General features: G+C 36.4%; 1 protein-coding gene across 1 annotated transcript; it reads left to right on the top strand.

Annotated features, from left to right (window-relative positions):
- Nucleotides 1–10798: 10798 nt before the first annotated feature.
- Nucleotides 10799–19613, top strand: LOC104095596 (AT-hook motif nuclear-localized protein 10-like). Its single transcript, XM_033655942.2, has 5 exons — nucleotides 10799–11657; nucleotides 11811–11863; nucleotides 15697–15828; nucleotides 18777–18935; nucleotides 19023–19613. Exons 1-5 carry the CDS (start codon nucleotides 10961–10963, stop codon nucleotides 19278–19280), a joined length of 1299 nt encoding a protein of 432 aa, XP_033511833.1. The 5' UTR covers nucleotides 10799–10960; the 3' UTR covers nucleotides 19281–19613.
- Nucleotides 19614–20231: the final 618 nt, after the last annotated feature.

Genomic DNA, 20231 nt, shown 5'->3' with positions numbered 1-20231 from the left:
AGTAAAACATTTGGGGTCTCCTCAAGTAACATATCATGAAACTTGAATCCACTAGAACCATTCCTGAGAGTCAACCACTCTAGTGTCCCAATGCACAACCGAACATGTCAAACAACTTGTGCTCCATTATACAAAATCTCCCTAAAAAGAGTAACCTCACCCTTAGGCAACCGAGTGAATATTTATTCATTCAACATCATGCCTACTAAAAATGAGAAGTCTGAGTAATCCAACAGTCTTGGAGCATCAATCAAGTGTAGCACATCATATATCCGGCAAAACCCTTTTTCCAAATAAACCCCAATGACACCCTTCTCAAATTGTAACAAATTTGCAAGTGCACCTTGTCCTAGGAACTATAACAACACATGCACGTGTGGTATAATCGTTGATGATAGGCTCCCCACTTGTCTTAAATCCATAATCACATCATCCGAGAGCTTACAATAGTTTTTTTCTCTTAACTACTATTACCTCTCATTGATACTCAGCTAAACTTCTCATAAGATCTTATGGTACTAAGTATAGCGCATCTCACAACATCTGTTAGATGCACAATTTATCATTGTAACAGTCATGTCACCTTGCTCAAGCTATTCAAACTCTCTTCATAGCACATCCATTATGCGCGATAGAAGGAAAATATATCAATAAGAAGTCATAAAAGCCTTGGATCTCATCATAAGAGATAAGCTTACTTATCTTTGTCCTTATCCGACTTCCCATTGTAACCTTATAATGGATACTATCTCTATGTGATCAACTGAACTTTTCGAGTTTACACATACCCAAAAGATGTAAGAGTTTGTTCTATCCCACTAATGAACGATTGAATGTCTATTGTTATATCCATACCATAAGACTGTACTAATAGTTTGGGACGATGATCAAGCATTCCCCATTTCCTTTTGCATCTAAAGTAATTTCTTCTCGTTATATCTAACTCTCCAAGTTTAGTTCTTAGGCACATAATACTTATTACATAGCTGTTTAGCAAACTCTACTAATTCCCTTTGGCAACATAACCCTCTACTATCCTTTAATGCTATGAAGACATCTACTAAATCCGCAAGCAACCAACTAGGAAAACATAACTATATCATAGCATCAATACACCATTACTCCTATTTTTAGGGGCATTATCGGACTAAAGAGTCCTAAACAAGCTCACTCAATTAAGTCCTCTGAGCCTATTTTGGGTCTAAACCTGAGACTTATCTTTTAGACTGGCCTATCCTATATCACGGGGAAAACATCTCATGACCCATCCATGACATTATTTCGATCCTCTAGTGCTAAAATAAAGAACATGCTCTTAACATTGTATAGGAAAGACAAGAAGAATTTCAAGGTCCTACTTCCAGTTCTATAGCACGAAAAATAAGTGAAAAAGGGAATACTTTCCTAAATGCCTCTATAACCTCTCGCTTATAGATATAGAGCTCTATATATCCATAAATAAGACTTTACTAAGACACCGCTCATGACTCATATAAGCTGCGAACCTAGTACTTGATACCACTTTGTCACTACCCAAATCCCACCAAGTCGTGATGGCACTTAACCTAATCCTCTAGGTGAACCAACAAACATAAATGCAACCCAAACTGAAGATAATCTTACAAATAATGAAATAAAAGTGAGAAATTTTATACAACTACCCCAAGAACTGGTATCACAAGTCATGAACAACTAAGGATAAGAATCAAGGATGATATGAAGAAAATACATCATTTGTTTGAATATACATAAATAGAAATATAGACTCTAGGCTACTGCAAACAATTGGTAGATCACAACTGGAACACTATTGAATCTCCAACGCTCACTCTCAAACTCTGTTATAGCTCGACTACAATATTTGCACACGGGGTGTAAAAGTGTAATATGAGTATACCAACACAGTACTTAGTAAGTATTCCTTACTATCCCCTAACAAAGTAGTGACAAAACTTTAGTCAAAATATTTACTTTACAAACCTATACATTTCATACATAGAAATTATAGAGAAAATGCACATAAGCACCACAATAAGCTATTAAAATTCAAGCATATAATAATATGTATATATAGGGCATATGAAGTGATGCATATTATCTCGGCTAAGCATGTCCCGTGCATGTATCAATGCTTCAAATAGCATATATAAAAATATTGAACATATGAAACGCATCAACAAGAGCCTAATATCATATATGTATGATATATAGTCAACCTTGACATCCAATTGGTACTTCCCAAGTGCGCTCAACCTTCTAATAAGTTTTATACATGTGTATGAATGCATGAAAAGCATATATAGATAATAAGCATGAATAAGTATATAAAAATGCATGAATATACATAAAGGATCACTTAAACAAAATAATTCTTTCACCTTTTTGCTCATTCTCTTTATTCACTATCATAATCAAACCAGAAACCCATTGGTTTTTGAACCTTCGCATACGGTTCAAGGTAACATGGGTGATCACATGATTCTAGAGGGATAGATCTTAATCCACACGTAAATAGAAACTTGATCTCACACGCCCAACAAGAACATGTAGTGATATGCCCAAACGGATACCTCAACATGAACATGTAATGACATAGCTAAACTATACCTCAGCAGGAATATGTAATGCTAGTCCAAATTGATACCTCAACAGGAACATGAATGCACACGTCGAACAACTCAACTTTACACATAACAGCCTCAAATAAGTAATGAGAACAAAATATATTTGCTAATAAGGTGCATATAAGAAACAATGCATGACTAAGCAGTTCCATCATGTAAAATAAGTACATAAAATCTATAATATTAAACTAGCATGTGAATAATGCCTATACAATTATACAAGCATATGAAAATGCACAAACAGTCATGACACAAGTAAATCAAGTAAATATTATGAAGCTTATCCATCTATCCAAGCACAGAATCATATGGTATTCTTATATACACTCGTCACCTTGTATGTAGGTTACACCAAAAATACCTAGCACATAGCAAACAAGATAATTTGATAAAAGTTTCCTATTCATGGTCAAGTCTCAACTCCGAACTAGTTCTATTCTTCAAAATCTATCTTTCTATGCTCCAAGTCCCTCAAACAAGCCCAAAGAATGCTCTAAAACATCAATTCAGGTCATATGCCTCAATGCCATAAGCAAAGGATATGCCTAGGTCAAAGTCAACAAAAGTCAATCCAGGCTAGATGGTCAAATCCGAAAGCAAAATTTAAATCCCTCTAATCCATACCCTCACAAGGCCAAATATATAAGAAGGTTCTTGATAAAGGATGAAAAATGTATGTTTTTGAGTATGTTTGCATATTATTTCTTATGTGAGTTGTGGGAGTTCACACCATTTTTGAAGTGAAAATATGTCATTACGTATTTTTTTTATATGTAGGAACAAACTTATGCGGAAAAGGATTAAATAAGAGAAAAATGGGTGAAAAAAGAGCTGAAGAGAAAAGTCTCGGATAACGAAGTGAGGTTCTCTAAAACATCAATCTAGGTCATATGCCTCAATTCCATAAGCAAAGGATATGCCTAGGTCAAAGTCAACAAAAGTCAATCCAGGCTAGATGGTCAAATCCGAAAGCAAAATTTAAATCCCTCTAATCCATACCCTCACAAGGCCAAATATATAAGAAGGTTCTTGATAAAGGATGAAAATATATAAGAGTATGTTTGCATATTATTTCTTATGTAAGTTGTGGGAGTTCACACCATTTTTTAAGTGAAAATATGCTCATTACGTGTTTCTTATATGTAGGAACAAACTTATATGGAAAAGGATTAAGTAGGAGAAAAATTGGTGAAAAAAAGAGCTGAAGAGAAAAGTTTCGGAAAGCAAAGCGACTTTGCTTCGCTAGACAGGGACCGCAGCAGAAGAAACCAGGAAAGTCCCGGACAGCGAAGCGAGGTTCACTTCGCCAGACCAGGACCGGAGCAAAAAAAATAGCTTTTCCAATCCGAATTAGGAGAAGAAAATTTCGCCCCATACAAACCCAAGTCGCTATAAATACATCCTAAAACGTGATTTTGAATGGAGCCACTATTTTGGGGAGAGAGAAGACTTTAGAGAGGCAAGAACACACTAGGAGCAAGGAGAAGGATTCAACATCACGTTTTCCCTTCTTCTTCCTCTATTTTCATTATTGGTTATGAATTATAGTATTATAGTTTTGTATACTATTATAAATAGCTAATTTATTATCTAGGGTTTTGATGGAACCTTTTGGAGGATGAATTATTGTTATGTTTTTGTATAATTGAGCCGTTGGATTTCTCTACTTGTTCAACTACATGTTTGTTGTTGTTGATTGAATGGCCATCAATTAACTGTGCCTATTTAGTGTGTACTGCTCGAGAGAGAGTACATATTTAGGTAGTTGTTGAGCAACATCAATCCTAACATACGTGAGATATCAATACGAAGTGTTTAAAGGCGGGATTAGAGATAACAAAACCTTGGTGCGATCGTAGTGAGCGGTGAATTAGTGACAGCTAGTGTAGTTCGAGAGAATACATCTAGTAAATTGTGGTAGTTGCTCGAGAGAGAATTACGACACCCGAAGTACTCACGATCGGTAGAGAATACTTAGGCGAAATTAAAGGAGATGTGGCATGAAGGATTCTGACAATTGAGAAAATCATAACTCTAGACCTCCATAATCTTGTCTCCAACCCTTAGTATCTCTAGTTATTAATATACTACTTTAAGTTGTTAGTTAATTAGTTAGACATAAGAATCTTAATATTTATAACTTAGAAATTGTTTGAGCTTGTCTACTCAGTGATATTAAACAAATGTAGCTAAACCTTAGTTCTCTGTGAGATTCCACTCCGGACTCTTAGACCAGATTATATTTGCAGCGACCATTTATCCTTTTTAGGACTAGATTTGGGCGTGATCAAATTTTGGCGCCTTTGCCGGGGAACTAATGGTGTAGTTGTAGCGGTACATGTTACTAGGTTTCAAGTTTGAACTTTTATTTTATTTTCTAGTATTTGATTTTTTTATTTTAGTTTTTCTTGTTAATTTGAGAAACATGACATTGTTGAATTATGAAAGTTTTGATGTTGGTAATTCTACTGTTGAACTTCCTTGTGTATATTGTGGAGGAAACCACCTGTGACAAAATTGTCAAAATATTTTTAAGAACGAGTTATGTGCACCAACTCAATCTTGTATGTGAAATGTATGTAATGTTTGTGGTGGTCAAGATAGTCACTTTTATGGTTGTGCTTATATGTCTTATTCTCCCCCAACCCCTTATTATGATGGTTCTACTTTTTTTTGTGAGGTTAACAGGAATAAAGAACCCGGGGAAGCTGACCCGAAGGAGATCAAAGATATGTTAAAGTGTTTCACAGAATAAAGTAATGAGAAACAACTGCAAAAACAAAGGCTATGTGATACTATCCAAAGGCAAGAGGCAACTACTCATAACCTGGAAGTACAAGTGAGTCAATTAGTTGAAACATTTAATGCTCAACAAGCTGATATTGTGGATAGTAGCCAAAAAGAGCATGCATTAGATGTAGAAATTGAGATGCTAATGGAGGAGGTCAGAGTAGAACACCAACAATCTATCCAACCAGAATTTGAGGATGTATATGTTGAAGAAGTAATACTAGAGTCATCCAAGAACATTGAGGATACATATTTAGCTGACTCTAGTGTCATTGGTATTGAGGATGTTGACAGTCCCACAGTTCATGTAGTTGAGCGCATTGGTCCATACTCCAAGTATTTTTCTACATTGTGTTTGGATGATAATATAGAAATAGAGTCATCCGAGCCAATTGAGGAGTCAAGGAATGAGGAACAAGGTGTCAACATTCTGGAATTCTTCTTGCTAGAAAGTCAGGATTACACACCTCATCTAAAGGCCAAGAAGTGCAGAACACTACATTGTTTCCTTGGGAAAGTTAGATTCGTTCCACCACCCCAGGAGCATAATCATAAGCTTGAAGCAAAACTTGGGGTTCAATTCATAAGCTCGAGGTGGAGGCAAAAAATAGTTTACGTCATGCTGCGGCATTAAATCAAGCGCTTGTTAGGAGGCAACCCAGCTTTACTTCTTTCTTTTTCTTTTTTTTTATTGCATTATTTTTATAGTGTTATTTTTTATTTCTCTAGGAGCATGGGAAGCAAGGCTATAGGAAAAAAGCAAATGTAAGTAAGATGGTTAGAACTAAGTTGGGATGCCCGCACAAAGAACCAAGTATGGGAGAAGTCTGACTACCCCATGAGTGGCTAATGCTTCGGCTTTTGGCCTACCAGGTAGTTTATTTTACCCTCTTGTATTTTTGAGTGTGCATTGGGGATAATGCACAATTTTAAGTGTGGGGTGAAGAGACTGTTTGAGTGTTCCTATGCTATTTTAGTTGTGTTATTTTATGTGTGTTGAAAAATAAAATCAAAAAAGTTATTAGGTAGAAATAATCCCTCTTGGTTTTTCTTATAGCCACGGTTCTTTTCCAAGGGATGACTCTTTGAACCGGGTAGTAGTTTTTTTTGTAGGTAGAATTTTCAAAAAATTGTGTCTTTTCCCAATGATAGACTTCCTAGACAGTTTTCTTGAGGGTTTAAAGTCCAAAGAAAAAAAAGATTTTCATTTTTTTTCATTTTGAATTGATAATGGAATGGGGAGAACTTGAGTATCTATGCATTTTGACATGTTTTATATCGGGGCTTAGGTCAGGAGCATTTGAACAAAGTACTTTCTTCATGGTCTTAGTAATTACATGTCTTGAAAATATGTGTGGCTTTCTTTTGACACCGAGGATCATCTTTTGACTCTTTCCGTGTGCTTAAATTTTATGATGACTGTGCTAGTTGCTTTAACTTAAGAGTCGGGTCCAAGCCGTCCTGAGTGAGTCATGTGCATTGTGTGAGGTGAGATTTTGGTGTATTCTGTGCCATCCTTGCTAGTCTAGAACTTGCCCCCTGTGTAAGTCAAAGCAAAATGATTAAGTCTTGTCAGTTTGGGAGGTGATATAGGCTTTCTTTGATTGACCATTTAGCCTATTTGCCTACTAGTGCTAATATTATCTATAGTCACCCCTTTTGAGCATGTAGACCTTTTCTTTGGCAACCACATTACAAGATGAACCCTCTTTGTTTTTAATCAAATCTTGTTAAACCTTTACCTCCGAAAGCACTTAAGTAGCTAGAAGAGTAAAGAAATTGATTGGGTAGCTTTTGAGTGAAACCATAGAAAGGCCGACAAGGTGCACTTGTAAAAAAAAAAGTACTAGCCAAAAATACCAAATTAAGGAGAGTGAAAAAAAAATAACACCTCCTATATCTTTGTCTGGGCTAGTAAGTATCTATATGTTGACGTGCTTAATAAAGAAAGGCCTAAATGTATATGGTTAAATGGCAAGACATTGAAGTGGTCATGATAAGAATGTGCTTGGAAGAGAAATGTAGTGTATTTAGGAGGGTTAGTCATTATTTTCTCAAATATATCCTACTCGTTCCTTAGCCTACATTACAACCTATAAAGCCCTACTTGATCCTAGACTTTGCGAGCTTAAATTAGTGGAGACTTACACTAGGGGCAAGCCTATGGTATGAGTTTTGGTGGCATAAGAGTTTCTTTGTGAGAATGAGAAAATTCTTCTGATTTGAGAGTCCTTAGACTATACTTGAACTTATATTTGAGTGTATGGACTATTTTCTCTATGGTTTGTTAGTGAGAGCACATGATTTACAAAGGATTGGTAGAGACCTTGGTTTTTGAGTTGGCACAAGGAGCGAGTCATAGTGTGGAATGTATTAGAGTCAAGTTTTAAGGCGAGTATATTAGAAAGAGTCACATGAATATTTTAAATGATCTTGGCATGGGTTTAAAACTTGAGAAAAGGTATGAAGAGTGCATATGCTGGGTTCTAAGCATTGATTTAAACTATTGTCATTGGTGTGATGCTTGAATATATTTCGAAATGTGTTTCTTGCACATGTGCTTAATTTTGTTGCTCGCGGACGAGCAGGGGTTAAGTGTGGGGTGATGATAAAGGGTGAAAAATGCATATTTTTTAGTATGTTTGTATATTATTTCTTATGTGAGTTGTGAGAGTTCACACCATTTTTAAAGTGAAAATATGCTCATTACATATTTTTTATATGTAGGAACAAACTTATATGGAAAAGGATTAAATAGGAGAAAAATTGGTGAAAAAAAGAGCTGAAGAGAAAAGTTTCGGAAAGCGAAGCGACTTCGCTTCGCTAGACAGGGACCGTAGCAGAAGAAACCAGGAAAGTCCCGGACAGCGAAGCGAGGTTTACTTCGCCAGGCCGGGACAATAGCAAAAAAAAAATTAGCTTTTCCAATCCGAATTAGGAGAAGGAAAATTCGCCCCATACAAACCCTAGTCGCTATAAATATATTCTAAAATGTGATTTTGAAGGGAGCTACTATTTTGGAGAGAGAGAAGACTTTAGAGAGGCAAGAACACACTTGAAGCAAGGAGAAGGATTCAACTTCACGTTTTCCCCTCTTTCTTCCTCTATTTTCATTATTGGCTATGAATTATAGTATTGTAGTTTTGCATACTATTATAAATAGCTAATTTATTATCTAGGGCTTTGACGGAACCTTTTGGAGGATAAATTATTGTTATGTTTTTATATAATTGAGCCGTTGGATTTCTCTACTTGTTCAACTACGTGTTTGTTGTTGTTGATTGAATGTCCATCAATTAACTGTGCCTATTTAGTGTGTACTGCTCGAGAGAGAGTACGCATTTAGGTAGTTGTTGAACAACATCACTCCTAACGTATGTGAGATGTCAATACGGAGGGTTTAAAGGCGGGATTAGAGATAACGAAACCTTGGTGCGATCGTAGTGAGCGGTGAATTAGTACCAGCTAGTGTAGTTCGAGAGAATACATATAGTAAATAGTGGTAGTTACTCGAGAGAGAATTACGACACCCGAAGTACTCACGATCGGTAGAGAATACTTAGGCGAAATTATAGGAGATGTGGCGGGAAGGATTCTGACAATTGGGAAAATCATAACTTTAGATCTCCTTAATCTTGTCTCCAACCCTTAGTATCTCTGATTATTAATATACTACTTTAAGTTGTTAGTTAATTAGTTAGACATAAGAATCTTAATATTTATAACTTAGAAATTGTTCGAGCTTGTCTACTTAGTGATATTAAAAAGATGTAGCTAAGCCTTAGTTGTCTGTGAGATTCGACTCTGGACTCTTAGACCAAATTATATTTGCAGCGACTGCTTATCCTTTTTAGGACTAGAGTTGAGCGTGATCAGTTCTCAATTCGAGTGCAAATCAATATTGAAATAATCAAAAATACTTTCTTTCCTTCAAGTCAAAAATCCTCGTTTCCATCATTATGATTCTTTGATTCTAAGGCAAAACTGATGATAGATTCATGTTATAATCATATAATCGAGTTGGGATTAGTAGCCCATCGTCGTAGATGAAAAACTCTTCCAAATTTACCTAAATTCGAGCTCCCTGTATGAAATAAGCTCATAGTACAAAATATGGCTATTTATATAAGAAATCTAAGAATCTGCTGAAAAATTAACCCTACACTCTTACGCTATGCATCGCATCAGGTCTCTAACTTGCAACATTTTTGGTTAAGTTGTGATAGCAATGCCATCCTCCAGTAGAAAGGTTAACTCTTTGTACAATGTCTAAATGACAAACGATTTGCACCTCTAAAAACTAGACTCAAATGCCTACAATTCTTTTTATTTATTAATCATCCCTGAATTAGCTATATGTTGGAAGATATACTTGTGAAGCGAGGCCAAATGCAGCAGGTTATGTTTCAGCAGCTCAAAGCTTTTTCAAACTTGCTAAAAACGTGTTGAAATTTACCCGTGTCGCTCGAGTCTCCTCCAAACCATCCCGACAAGTTCAAATATCTCTTTATGAACTTATTCAAAGGCTCTAAACACAAAGCAAAACACAACAACTCAAAACGAAGATTAAAGTCAAACTTATGAATCCTTAAGTTCCAACTTCTATGCAATGGCGCTAAAATGCTCCCTGGCTTCTCGGGTTCTAATTCGAATATATACGTACAAGTTCAAATACATCATATAAACTTATTAGAAGTTTCAAATCATGAATAAAAGCGTGAATACATAAATTGAGGGGTGAAGTTGCTTCTTTTAGCCTTTAATCTTCCAAATAGCAAAATAGTGTTCCTAAGTCTTCCCGAATCCTTCGTGATCCAAATTATGCATACCCACAAGTCATAAAATATCACACAAACCTACTCAAAGTCTCAAATAACATAACAAGATGCTAGAATACTGTATGACCTGTTGGATAGTTACATCTTGTGAAAGTGAATGTGCAATTATAGTGGTTGATGATCAATTTTCTTCTATTAGAGAGGTAAAATGTTGATCGGGGAAAATGATACAACTGAAGGTGCAAGAGAGATCATTCGAATAGTGTGATTTTTTGTCTTCTTTTTGTGAGTGTTGTAGGAAATATAAGTGGTGGAGTACTAACGGTAGTCTTCAAGTGATGTTTTTCTAGAGTGGAGAGAATAAATTGTTACAATTACGGCTGATTTAGAAGGAGTTACTCAGAAAAATGATGGTCAAATCTGGACTATATCGCAAAGTTTTGATAAAATGACTATTTGTTGTGGTAGTTTGCAAAGACCACGCAGTCGCCAGACAGATCCGCAAGCACAAAAATAAAAAAATCCCATAAAACCCTAAAATTCCCATCTGCGTCTTCCCCCTTAGTCCAACTTCTCCTCCGCTTTTCAGTGTTTTCACCATCTTCCCCCCCCCCCCCCCCCCCCTCCCCTTCTCTTTTTCTTTCCTCATTTTGTACTCTCTCACTCCACAGTAGTAGGTATTCAGTGCACAGAAACAGTACCTTCCCCCACCCCCCTCGATTACATTTTTTGAAAACTCCCTTTTTCACCAGAATAATTCTGTGTTCCATGGATTCCCAAGAATCACAAGCGGGTCACCACCAAAATCAACATCATCATCAATCCCCACACCCCCATCTTCATTCTTTCCCTCAACACCACCAAAGCCAACACCACCACCAACAACAAGCACCGCCACTTGGCCATCCTATGATGATGGCACGACCCCAACAACAACATCAACACCAACAACACCCACAACATCAACATCCACAACATCAACAACAACAGCACCCACAGCAGCAGCAACAAGCCAACTCCTATGCTGTATCCAACAATGTTCCAACACATAACAACAACAATTCTTCTGTCATGATGCAACAGCTTCAACACCAGCAGCACCAGCACCAGAACCAGCAACAGAATTCTGGGTTCCCCTTTAATTCAGCGGTGAATACTGCTTCTGCTTCTGCAGTCCAACAACCCAATCTTGATTACTCAGATGCATCATCTCCTAGGGCAGCTACTACTGGGTTCAGCATTGAGCCTGCCAGGAAGAAAAGGGGCCGACCCAGAAAGTATTCTCCTGATGGTAACATCGCTTTGGGTCTCTCTCCTACTCCTGTTACCCCTATTTCTTCTGTGGTGCCGACGAATACAGATTCTGGGGGTGGTGGTGATGTGGAGGGTACATCTTCAGAGAACCCGTCCAAAAAGGCCCGAGGAAGGCCTCCTAGTTCTTCAAAAAAACAGCTTGATGCTTTAGGTATATATACAGTATATTATTGCTGTTGTAATTTGAGTTTTTACTTGTTTGTAAAAAAGAAAAAAAATACTGCCTTTTTCGGTTTCTTGAACTTCTTTCTACAATTCAGTTTGCTTGCAGTAAGTGATTCTTGGGATTCTTGATGGTTGACAGGTGCAGCTGGAGTCGGCTTTACGCCCCATGTGATCACAGTGAATGTTGGGGAGGTATAATTTGTTCATTTGTTTTTTATTTTCTTTTTTGGTAAGTATGTTATGTTGTTTTTACAAAACATGCTCATTAACCTACTGAACGTGTTAGGAGGTGTCTATCTACACTGTTATATGCATGTTTTACACTGTGTTTTTGCATTATAATGACTTTGCGACAAATATTTTTGGAGAGAGTGAATTCTTGGTACAGAAGCATCTGTTTTTGGTGAAATTGCAAACTCCCCGAATTGACTGAAAGGAAAGTCGCATTTCTGTCTCCTTTGAGATGCAAATGAGACAAAAATGACCAACAATCTTGTTGGAGATTTTTATAGCATAGGGAATGTATGCATTTATGTAACTGTTGCTACGATTTGAAGATTTCATTGGTGAAAGTCAACGATTTTGCTGCACACGAGCTCAAGAAGGGGATGTAGTCATATCAGTGTAACATGAGAAGTAATTTAGTTGCTCCTCCTTGAATGATATCCTTGATCCAAAGGGTTGGCGGGATTCATCTTGGGACTTTTAGATCTAGGATTGGCCATGGAGCTCACAATATCATTTGAGACGTGCTTAAGCCCTGAACCTAGGTGTAGAGCAAGCTGAGTGGTTACCTTGTTTAGTTGGCACATTGTTGTTATGAGTCATAGCTTTGTCACCTGAAGCGAGGGTAGCGCTTTATAGGTGAATCCTTGCGCTTGATAGAGATGTGCGCTTCAGACAATGACTCTCAAGGTAACCCAAAGGAGAAGCAACTGGTTATTCGAATCTCAACGTTGAGAAGTTGAACTAATATCGATCGACATCATTGTATTTTGATGCTAAAGTTAATTATTTTACTTGCAATTTCATTACTTACTCCGGTCCATAATAAGTGACTTTTTTACCTTTTAATTTTGGTCTAAAACAAGTGTCCTTTTACATAATAATCAAGAAAGAATTCACTTTATTTTTCCAAATTTATCCTTATTTACTTATCCCTAGAATGTTTCTTAACCTACTCCAATTTTTAATGATAACACTAAATAGGTTCAGCAATTGATGTGCGCTAAGTGTGAGAATAACTTCCTCACATTTTTATCACATTCTCAGGCTGATTGCCATTAATATAATTAGATTTATGTGTTGAGAAATGACTTGAGAAGAGAAGTTTAACCATAGGCGGATGTAGTGTTCTGGGGATGGGTTCAACTGAACCCATAACTTTCGACGCGGAATAAAAATTTGTATGTAAAAATTCATCAAAATTACAAAAGTAGTAGATATGAACCCATAACTTTAAAAATATAATGGATTCAACGCTAAAAACCATAAAAGTTGAACCCATTGGGTTTAAATACTGGATCCACCGCTGAGTTTAAAGGTTTATTTGTTGCTTCGCTAAGTGCCACTTTAAGTTGGAGTATAATAGAGCTACGGTAAGTGCTACTATAACTACTTACGCAAATTTTAATTGAGGGTAGTTTAGTCACAATACCTATTTTTTTCTAGGAGTTAGTATTTTCTTAATGGATGTGCCAAAGGTAAAAAAGTCACTTATTATGGACCGGAGGGAGTATTATATTTCTAAGTTCATATTATTTTGCATTCTTTAATTTTCTGTAAGTTGTGTGCTTCAATTCAAAGAAGAGTGCGTTTTACTTCTCGCTTTTTTGCTTCAAGCCCCATGAGGCTTGTCGCTTTTTCACGATTTTTGCTTTTATAAACATTGGCTTGGCACTTATTGTAGGCACAATGACGCTAAGGCATGCGCGTCACGTGCCCACAGGAGCTGACCTATGTTTTGTCTTTTTTCTACGAGACTAGATGGCTATTTCATGCAACAATATATATAAGAACCATCAAGGAGATGATATGGATGGATATGATAGTGATTATGAATAATATAGTAGAACTTTAATATAAGAAATCTTCCTGGTATTATGAATTAACTTAAATTTTGCATTGTTGAAGGAAGGGGAAAAAGATCCAGATAGGCGATACAAATAAGTTGGGATTAAGTTTTATTCATGATCTCTTGTTTACTTTAGGACCAATGTTTCCAGGAGTCTTGTCATCTTGTCAGAGATTTATATATGCGGTAGAGATTATAAAGAACTTCTAGTGCTTTTTCTTAAATTATATTATATAATATTGGACTGTTAGTTTAAATGGAGTGACATGGACAATGATGTTTCATATAGCCCCTTATAAAAAAAGATAGTTAACTCAATGGCAGTAACCGGTCAGTATAATAAGATGTGCATGTGCTAGGTTAACCTGATATTACCTGAATACCAGCTTTTGATCCGACAAATGCTTCAATCTTTTTCCGTTCCTGGTCAAACCTGTATGTTAACAAAACAGGTAATCAGTAAAAAGACAAAATCTTAACTCAAATGTGACACCTTAATTCTTTTTACTCTAGCGATCACAATTTGTTTGGGATTGAGGCATTGTTACGTATCTTCTGGCTTGAAGGTTACTCACCCCTAAGGTGTAGTAATTCTACTACCAAATCCCCCTACCTGGTGTGCTTTTGCTCCCTTGGTCATTTGAACCCTAACATTATGGTTGGAGATCGATGATCTTTGCCACCAGCTGGAGTGCTTTGAGAGGTATCCTGGGCATTGGGAAGGTAGGCTTTTCACACTGGTGTCTTGGGAACGCAAGAGGTGTAAATATTGCACCAGGAAGTGGTTGGGGAAATTAATTAGTTTATTTTTTCGTTTTTGGGGAAGTATGGATTTGGAAATAACGAACTAATTTATGCTTAATCCTGTAGTCCTTGTTATTTGGAATTAATCAATTTACATTACATTATCATTTGAACCCTAACCTTATGGTTGGAGATCGATGATCTTTGCCACCAGCTGGAGTGCTTTGAGAGGTATCCTGGGCATTGGGAAGGTAGGCTTTTCACACTGGTGTCTTGGGAACGCAAGAGGTGTAAATATTGCACCAGGAAGTGGCTGGGTAAATTAATTAGTTTATTTTTTCGTTTTTGGGGAAGTATGGATTTGGAAATAACGAACTAATTTATGCTTAATCCTGTAGTCCTTGTTGTTGTTGTTGTATTTTATCTCATTCTGTAAAGAATATTGTGTATAGAACTTCTTGTTTTGGTTGTGGAAATAAGTAGGGTTTCCAGCATGTTGTTTCGACGTCATTGGTGGTTGACATTGTATATGACCAGTTTAAGAGTTCAGTTGACCGGTTGCAGTGGTAAGGTTCAAGTATGTCAATCTTCGTTTGCTTATTCAGTCCGTTTTTATAATTTGCGAAAATTACTTAGTTTATATAGCATTTTTATTTATTTTGGCCAAGGTTCGTATCCTTGACTCTAACTTGTTACTAGAAGTTACTTTGTTCTTTTTGATATACATGTTGTTTGGGAGATCTCAACTATTTTAATTGTGAATTAGTATTACGAAAATGGTAGGGTATACTTTTCAGCATTTGATTAGACTTTTGAATGGGTGGCTTTTAACAGATAGATTGCATGTGCCTATCTAGATTTATGCAAAATTGTTGCACCTTGGTTTGTATGCTGCAAAATCAAAAGAATTGGATAGGTTTTACCGTTTTAGACATATCTTTTGAGAAGGTGCACCTTTGGTAGATGTACATCTTTAATTTTTGCTGCCCATGGTTCATAGATTTGTATCTACTAAAGGGCTTGGTGGTGGGGTGTTTTTTTATTTTTTATTTTTTTTGTTACGGTTTTGCAGAACACTGATGCAGTTTGAAGCCTTTGTTTTCTAGCTTTATCTGTCTTTGTTAAAATTGACTTCTAATAAATTCCTAGTCCTGTGAATCTTCAGTTGGCTGTTCAATATGATGCGAATCTGTTTCCTCGTCTTCAGGACATAGCATCAAAAATAATCGCCTTCTCCCAGCAGGGGCCACGTACAGTTTGTATACTATCTGCAAATGGAGCCATCTGTAACGTCACCCTTCGCCAACCAGCAATGGGAGGTGGCACTGTGTCCTACGAGGTTTGTATGCATTTGCCTTTAAGACAATTTCTGTTTCATTATCTTAGTTCATATAGTTTTCCCTATCATGCCTGTGCACTGGAGTTAATGGGAGCATGTTCTAAAGTATCTGCTTTTCCATCTTATATACATACTTTCACCTAACATTTTTAATACTTGAAAAATTGACTCTTGACGTAGCATAGTTTGGAATATTTCCTGTAGTCCTTGCTAAGTTTATTAGTTTGTTTAATTGAATCCTCTTTTAAATGATTGTTAAAAAACTATTGTGAACTGATACCATTTTTTGGTCCTTGTTATTGCCTGATTACTGATTAGAGGTTTGTATGAAACACATTAGTTACCCTGAGAATCTTGATTTGTGTCCCTGTACATTTTTGAGCACATATCTGTCAGGTGGATTGATAACAAATACGGAGTTTAACTATAGAAGTGTTTGGTAATAGAAACCACATCTCTTTTTATCTGCTTTTTAATTCAATCTTTCCTCCTTTTTCTTCTATTTCGTGTTAGACCTAGTCCTTGCTTTTCATGCGCAAGTTTGTGTGATGGATGTGGTTTAAATGGGTTGAAACACTGGAAAGTCTTCAATGGATGGTAGTACACTCATAAATGCAATAATGCTTATAGATTTGTTTCTTGAGTGGCCTAGTTATTTGTGGGCAAAAAGCAAAACTGTTATTGAACAGTACTTTAGTTTTATTCTGAGATCTATTTGATCTTTTTATCTCAGCCGTGAAACGTTGCTCATCTTCTTTGAGTTGGAAAACAACTTGGACTATATATAGGACATGACCTCAGCTTTGCAATACGGAATTAGCCATTGAGAATGAAGATCAAAATTCTTTTCTGTTTCCTGTTGTCAATTTGTTTGACTTTGACATTTCTATTGTCTTCATTTGTTTGATATTTGAGATAGGTCTTATTTCAATTGACCTTGACTGCAATGGAGAGTAGTAACCATTGATACAATTTTGGTTGCTAGAATTAGCTATCTATTTAACCTTGCCAATGATGGAAAGATAAAGGTGCATTTTATGCCATAAAAAGATCGCTTTCTTAAGTTCTGTCTGAAGGATTGTCTTAAAATTGGATCCACTCTCTTAGGTCGCTTTCTTTAAGGAGATTGATAAATCTCTTCCCTAAAGCATCTTTTTAATTCTCTTGCAAAACTTAGGCAAACCTTTCCTTAGTAGATAACTAGGACTGACTACGTTAAAGTGATAGTAAGGGGTGGCGGAGATTACTAGGTCACTATAGTGTTTAATTTGCTATCTGCGTCCTTCAGTCCTTGCAACATTACTTTCCAGGCTAACAGTTGGTTAGACTGTAAAAAAAGCAATTCGCTTTGTTCGATTGCAGGCTTACAGAAACTGGCCTTGAAAATAGGAGATTTAATAGTTTATGATGAGCATATAATTAAAACTTAAATATTTTATAATCAAACAGCATGGGTCAGGATATTTATGGGTAGGTTTTCTCCCCTGGGCATACTTGTGTTTTCTAACCATAGGTAATAATTTCCATAGTGCAAACAAGGTTTATTTAGCGCCAATCATTTCTTTAAGAATCATTATTTGCTTGCGGTTCCCTTATAATTTTTTTTATTTGCTCGAGGTTCTGTTAAGCCCAGTTAGGCGAAGCCATTGAGAGGTAAAAGCATGAAATAGAGCTAGTCAAGTTTTATTTTTGATGCTTAGAGAGCTTTAAAGTTGCAGTCGAACTTGACCTGCTTAGATATATATTTGAATGAGCTAATTTAGCTGATCGCAAGTGAGCTTCAGTTGATTGGTTCTGTTGTGCAAAAAGGGCAGCCTGGTGCACTAAGCTCCCGCTCTGCGCGGGGTCCGAGTAAGGGCCGGACCACAAAGGTCTATCGTACGCAGCTTTACCCTGCATTCCTACAAGAGGCTGTTTCCACGGCTGATTGGTTCTTTTGTGCATAGCTCTTAAATTATGGTTATACTTGGCTTGCTTAAATTTGCCATTCGGAACAATGCAGAAAAAGGATCATTTGTGTTTAGACATAAACAAACAAGAACAACAAGAAAAATATTACTCTCTCTGTTTTAATTTAGATGAGGTAGTTTGATTTGGCACGAAGTTTAAGGAAAAAAAAAGACTTTTGAAATTTGTGGTCTTAAAAGTTTAAGGGGTAAAAGTTTTGTGGAGCCATGACATTTGTGTGGTTATAAAAGCTTTTCATTAAAGGAAAGATGGGTAAAATGAAGAGTTTAAAGTTAAATTATTTTCAATTGTAGAAATGTGTCATTCTTTTTGGAACGGACTAATAAGGAAAGTGTGTCATCTAAATTATTTCTTTTCACGAAAGAGGATTCCATCCTTTTACACAAAAGTTCTTCAGAAACTTTGTGTTTTGGAGCCTTAAATCGCCAAAGGATAGAAAGTGAAAGAGAATGGATAAGTATTGTGGAAAATGGTGGGGTAGTTAACTTTTATATTTACCCATTTGTGAATATGGGTTAAATGGGTTATTGACCCATTTGGTGAGTAGGTATGGGTCGGTTAAGGGTTTATGTTAAAATGGATTAACACATTCCATCAATTTTATTAAATTAATTAGAGGATTAGGATAGCCGCATCAGATTTCGTGCCAAAATTTGCATCTTCCGGCCACATTTATATTTATTTTAACTAGGCTTTAGAAAAATGATTTTTAAGTGACATAAAACGCAAAGCGTAACTTGAATGACCATTAGTGAATTTTTCGCTTACTTTGTGCATATGATCATGTGGAGCTTAAATGGAATCTTAATTGATCAATGTACTTTTCTAGAACATGGTGTTGCTAACCTGATTGTGAGTGGCATCGGATGAGTTAGGTTGTTGGCTTGTAATACACAGAATTATTTAGTATAGTACCTATACTAATAATCTCATATGATATATGTATATTTTTCTCAATCATGATATATTTTAATATGCAGGGCCGATTTGAAATCATCTCCTTGTCAGGTTCCTTCCTGCAGTCGGAAAGTAATGACAGCAGCAGAGCAAGTGGTCTAAGCGTGTCACTGGCTGGTTCAGATGGTAGAGTATTGGGTGGTGGAGTTGCAGGAATGCTTATGGCTGCCACACCCGTGCAGGTGCTGTTCTATCTACCTTTGTACCCCTCCCCTCATGTTTGAGTGCACTATATGTCATTACTAACTGTTTTTTAAGTTCATGACCAGGTAATTGTAGGTAGCTTCATTGCAGAAGGGAAAAAGCCAAAGTCTAAGGCACCATCTTCGACACCACCATCCAATATGTTGAATTTTGGTGCTCCAGTCACAGAAACGAGCCCTCCTTCTCAAGGTGCCTCAAGTGACTCATCTGATGAAAATGGCAATAGTCCTTTCCACCATGAACCAGGACCCTTTGGTAATGCTGGCCAACCTATGCATGGTATGTCTATGTTTGCAAATATGGGCTGGCCAAAATCACTGTGAAAAATGCTTCCTTAGTTGACATGACATTGCCAACGATATTTGACTTTCTTCGTTCCCTACAATAGAGTTGGCAATATATTCGCGATGCTAACAGAGGCAGAGTATAGGTGTTTCTTGAGTTCTCGACTTGAGCTTATTCCCCCACCCCCCCCCCCCCCCCCCACCTTTCCCCACTTCAATATTTTTCCTTTTGGTATGTAGTTGATTTGTACTAGCTGAGGTAAAAAGCATGGCTGATTTCCAGAAAGCCATTTTCATGGTCGCTTAGGTGACATTTGGTTGAGTATTTGTTTTAACTTTGTAACTTCTTTTAGGAATTACTTTCTCCGTTCACTTTACTTGTCCACTGTTGACTTTGCACACCCCTTAAGAAATAATTCCCCCGTTCACTTTTACTTGTCCACTTTGTACTTTTCATGTCCCTTAAGAAATAATAATTGTAGTATCTATTTTACTATATAACTCCTAATAATGATAGCATTTCAAAAAGTCTTGGGAAATAATTTGGGGAATAAGTAGTTATAAGGGTAAAACAAGAAAAAAAGATTGTCTTTCTCTTGATTTGCTAAAATGGATAAGTAAAAGTGAATGCATTTTTAGTATAGTGAACAAGTAAAAGTGAATGGAGAGAGTAATAAATAAAGTGTATAATTTATCATGATACCCATATTAATGGGTGTAGTCTTAATTGATTTGGAAAAGGGAAAAGGGTCAAATATACCCCTCTACTTTTGAATATTGTGTACATTTAACCTCCGGTCAAATTTACCCCTACCGTTATACTATCTGGCTAAATTTACCCTTATCATCAACAAACATTTAAAAATTACCCCTTGATCGTTAAGTAATCCTAAGTCTCCCAAATTCTTTTTATTTAAATCACTTGTTGTTCTTCTTGCTTCATTGTTTTTAGAAATTGCTAAAGTTACTAGACTACAAATTATTCATAAT

Source organism: Nicotiana tomentosiformis, chromosome 8, assembly GCF_000390325.3.
Source record: "Nicotiana tomentosiformis chromosome 8, ASM39032v3, whole genome shotgun sequence".
Classification (NCBI taxonomy): domain Eukaryota; kingdom Viridiplantae; phylum Streptophyta; class Magnoliopsida; order Solanales; family Solanaceae; genus Nicotiana; species Nicotiana tomentosiformis.
Note: the sequence above shows the minus strand (reverse complement) of the source record. Positions and strands in the feature narration are given on the sequence as shown.

Coding starts and splice junctions, on each gene's coding strand:
- LOC104095596 (XM_033655942.2), top strand. CDS start 10,961: ATGGATTCCCAAGAATCACAAGCGGGTCACCACCAAAATCAACATCAT. Junction 11,864..15,696: donor TCACAGTGAATGTTGGGGAG/GTATAATTTGTT, acceptor CCTCGTCTTCAG/GACATAGCATCAAAAATAAT. Junction 15,829..18,776: donor GTGGCACTGTGTCCTACGAG/GTTTGTATGCAT, acceptor TTTAATATGCAG/GGCCGATTTGAAATCATCTC.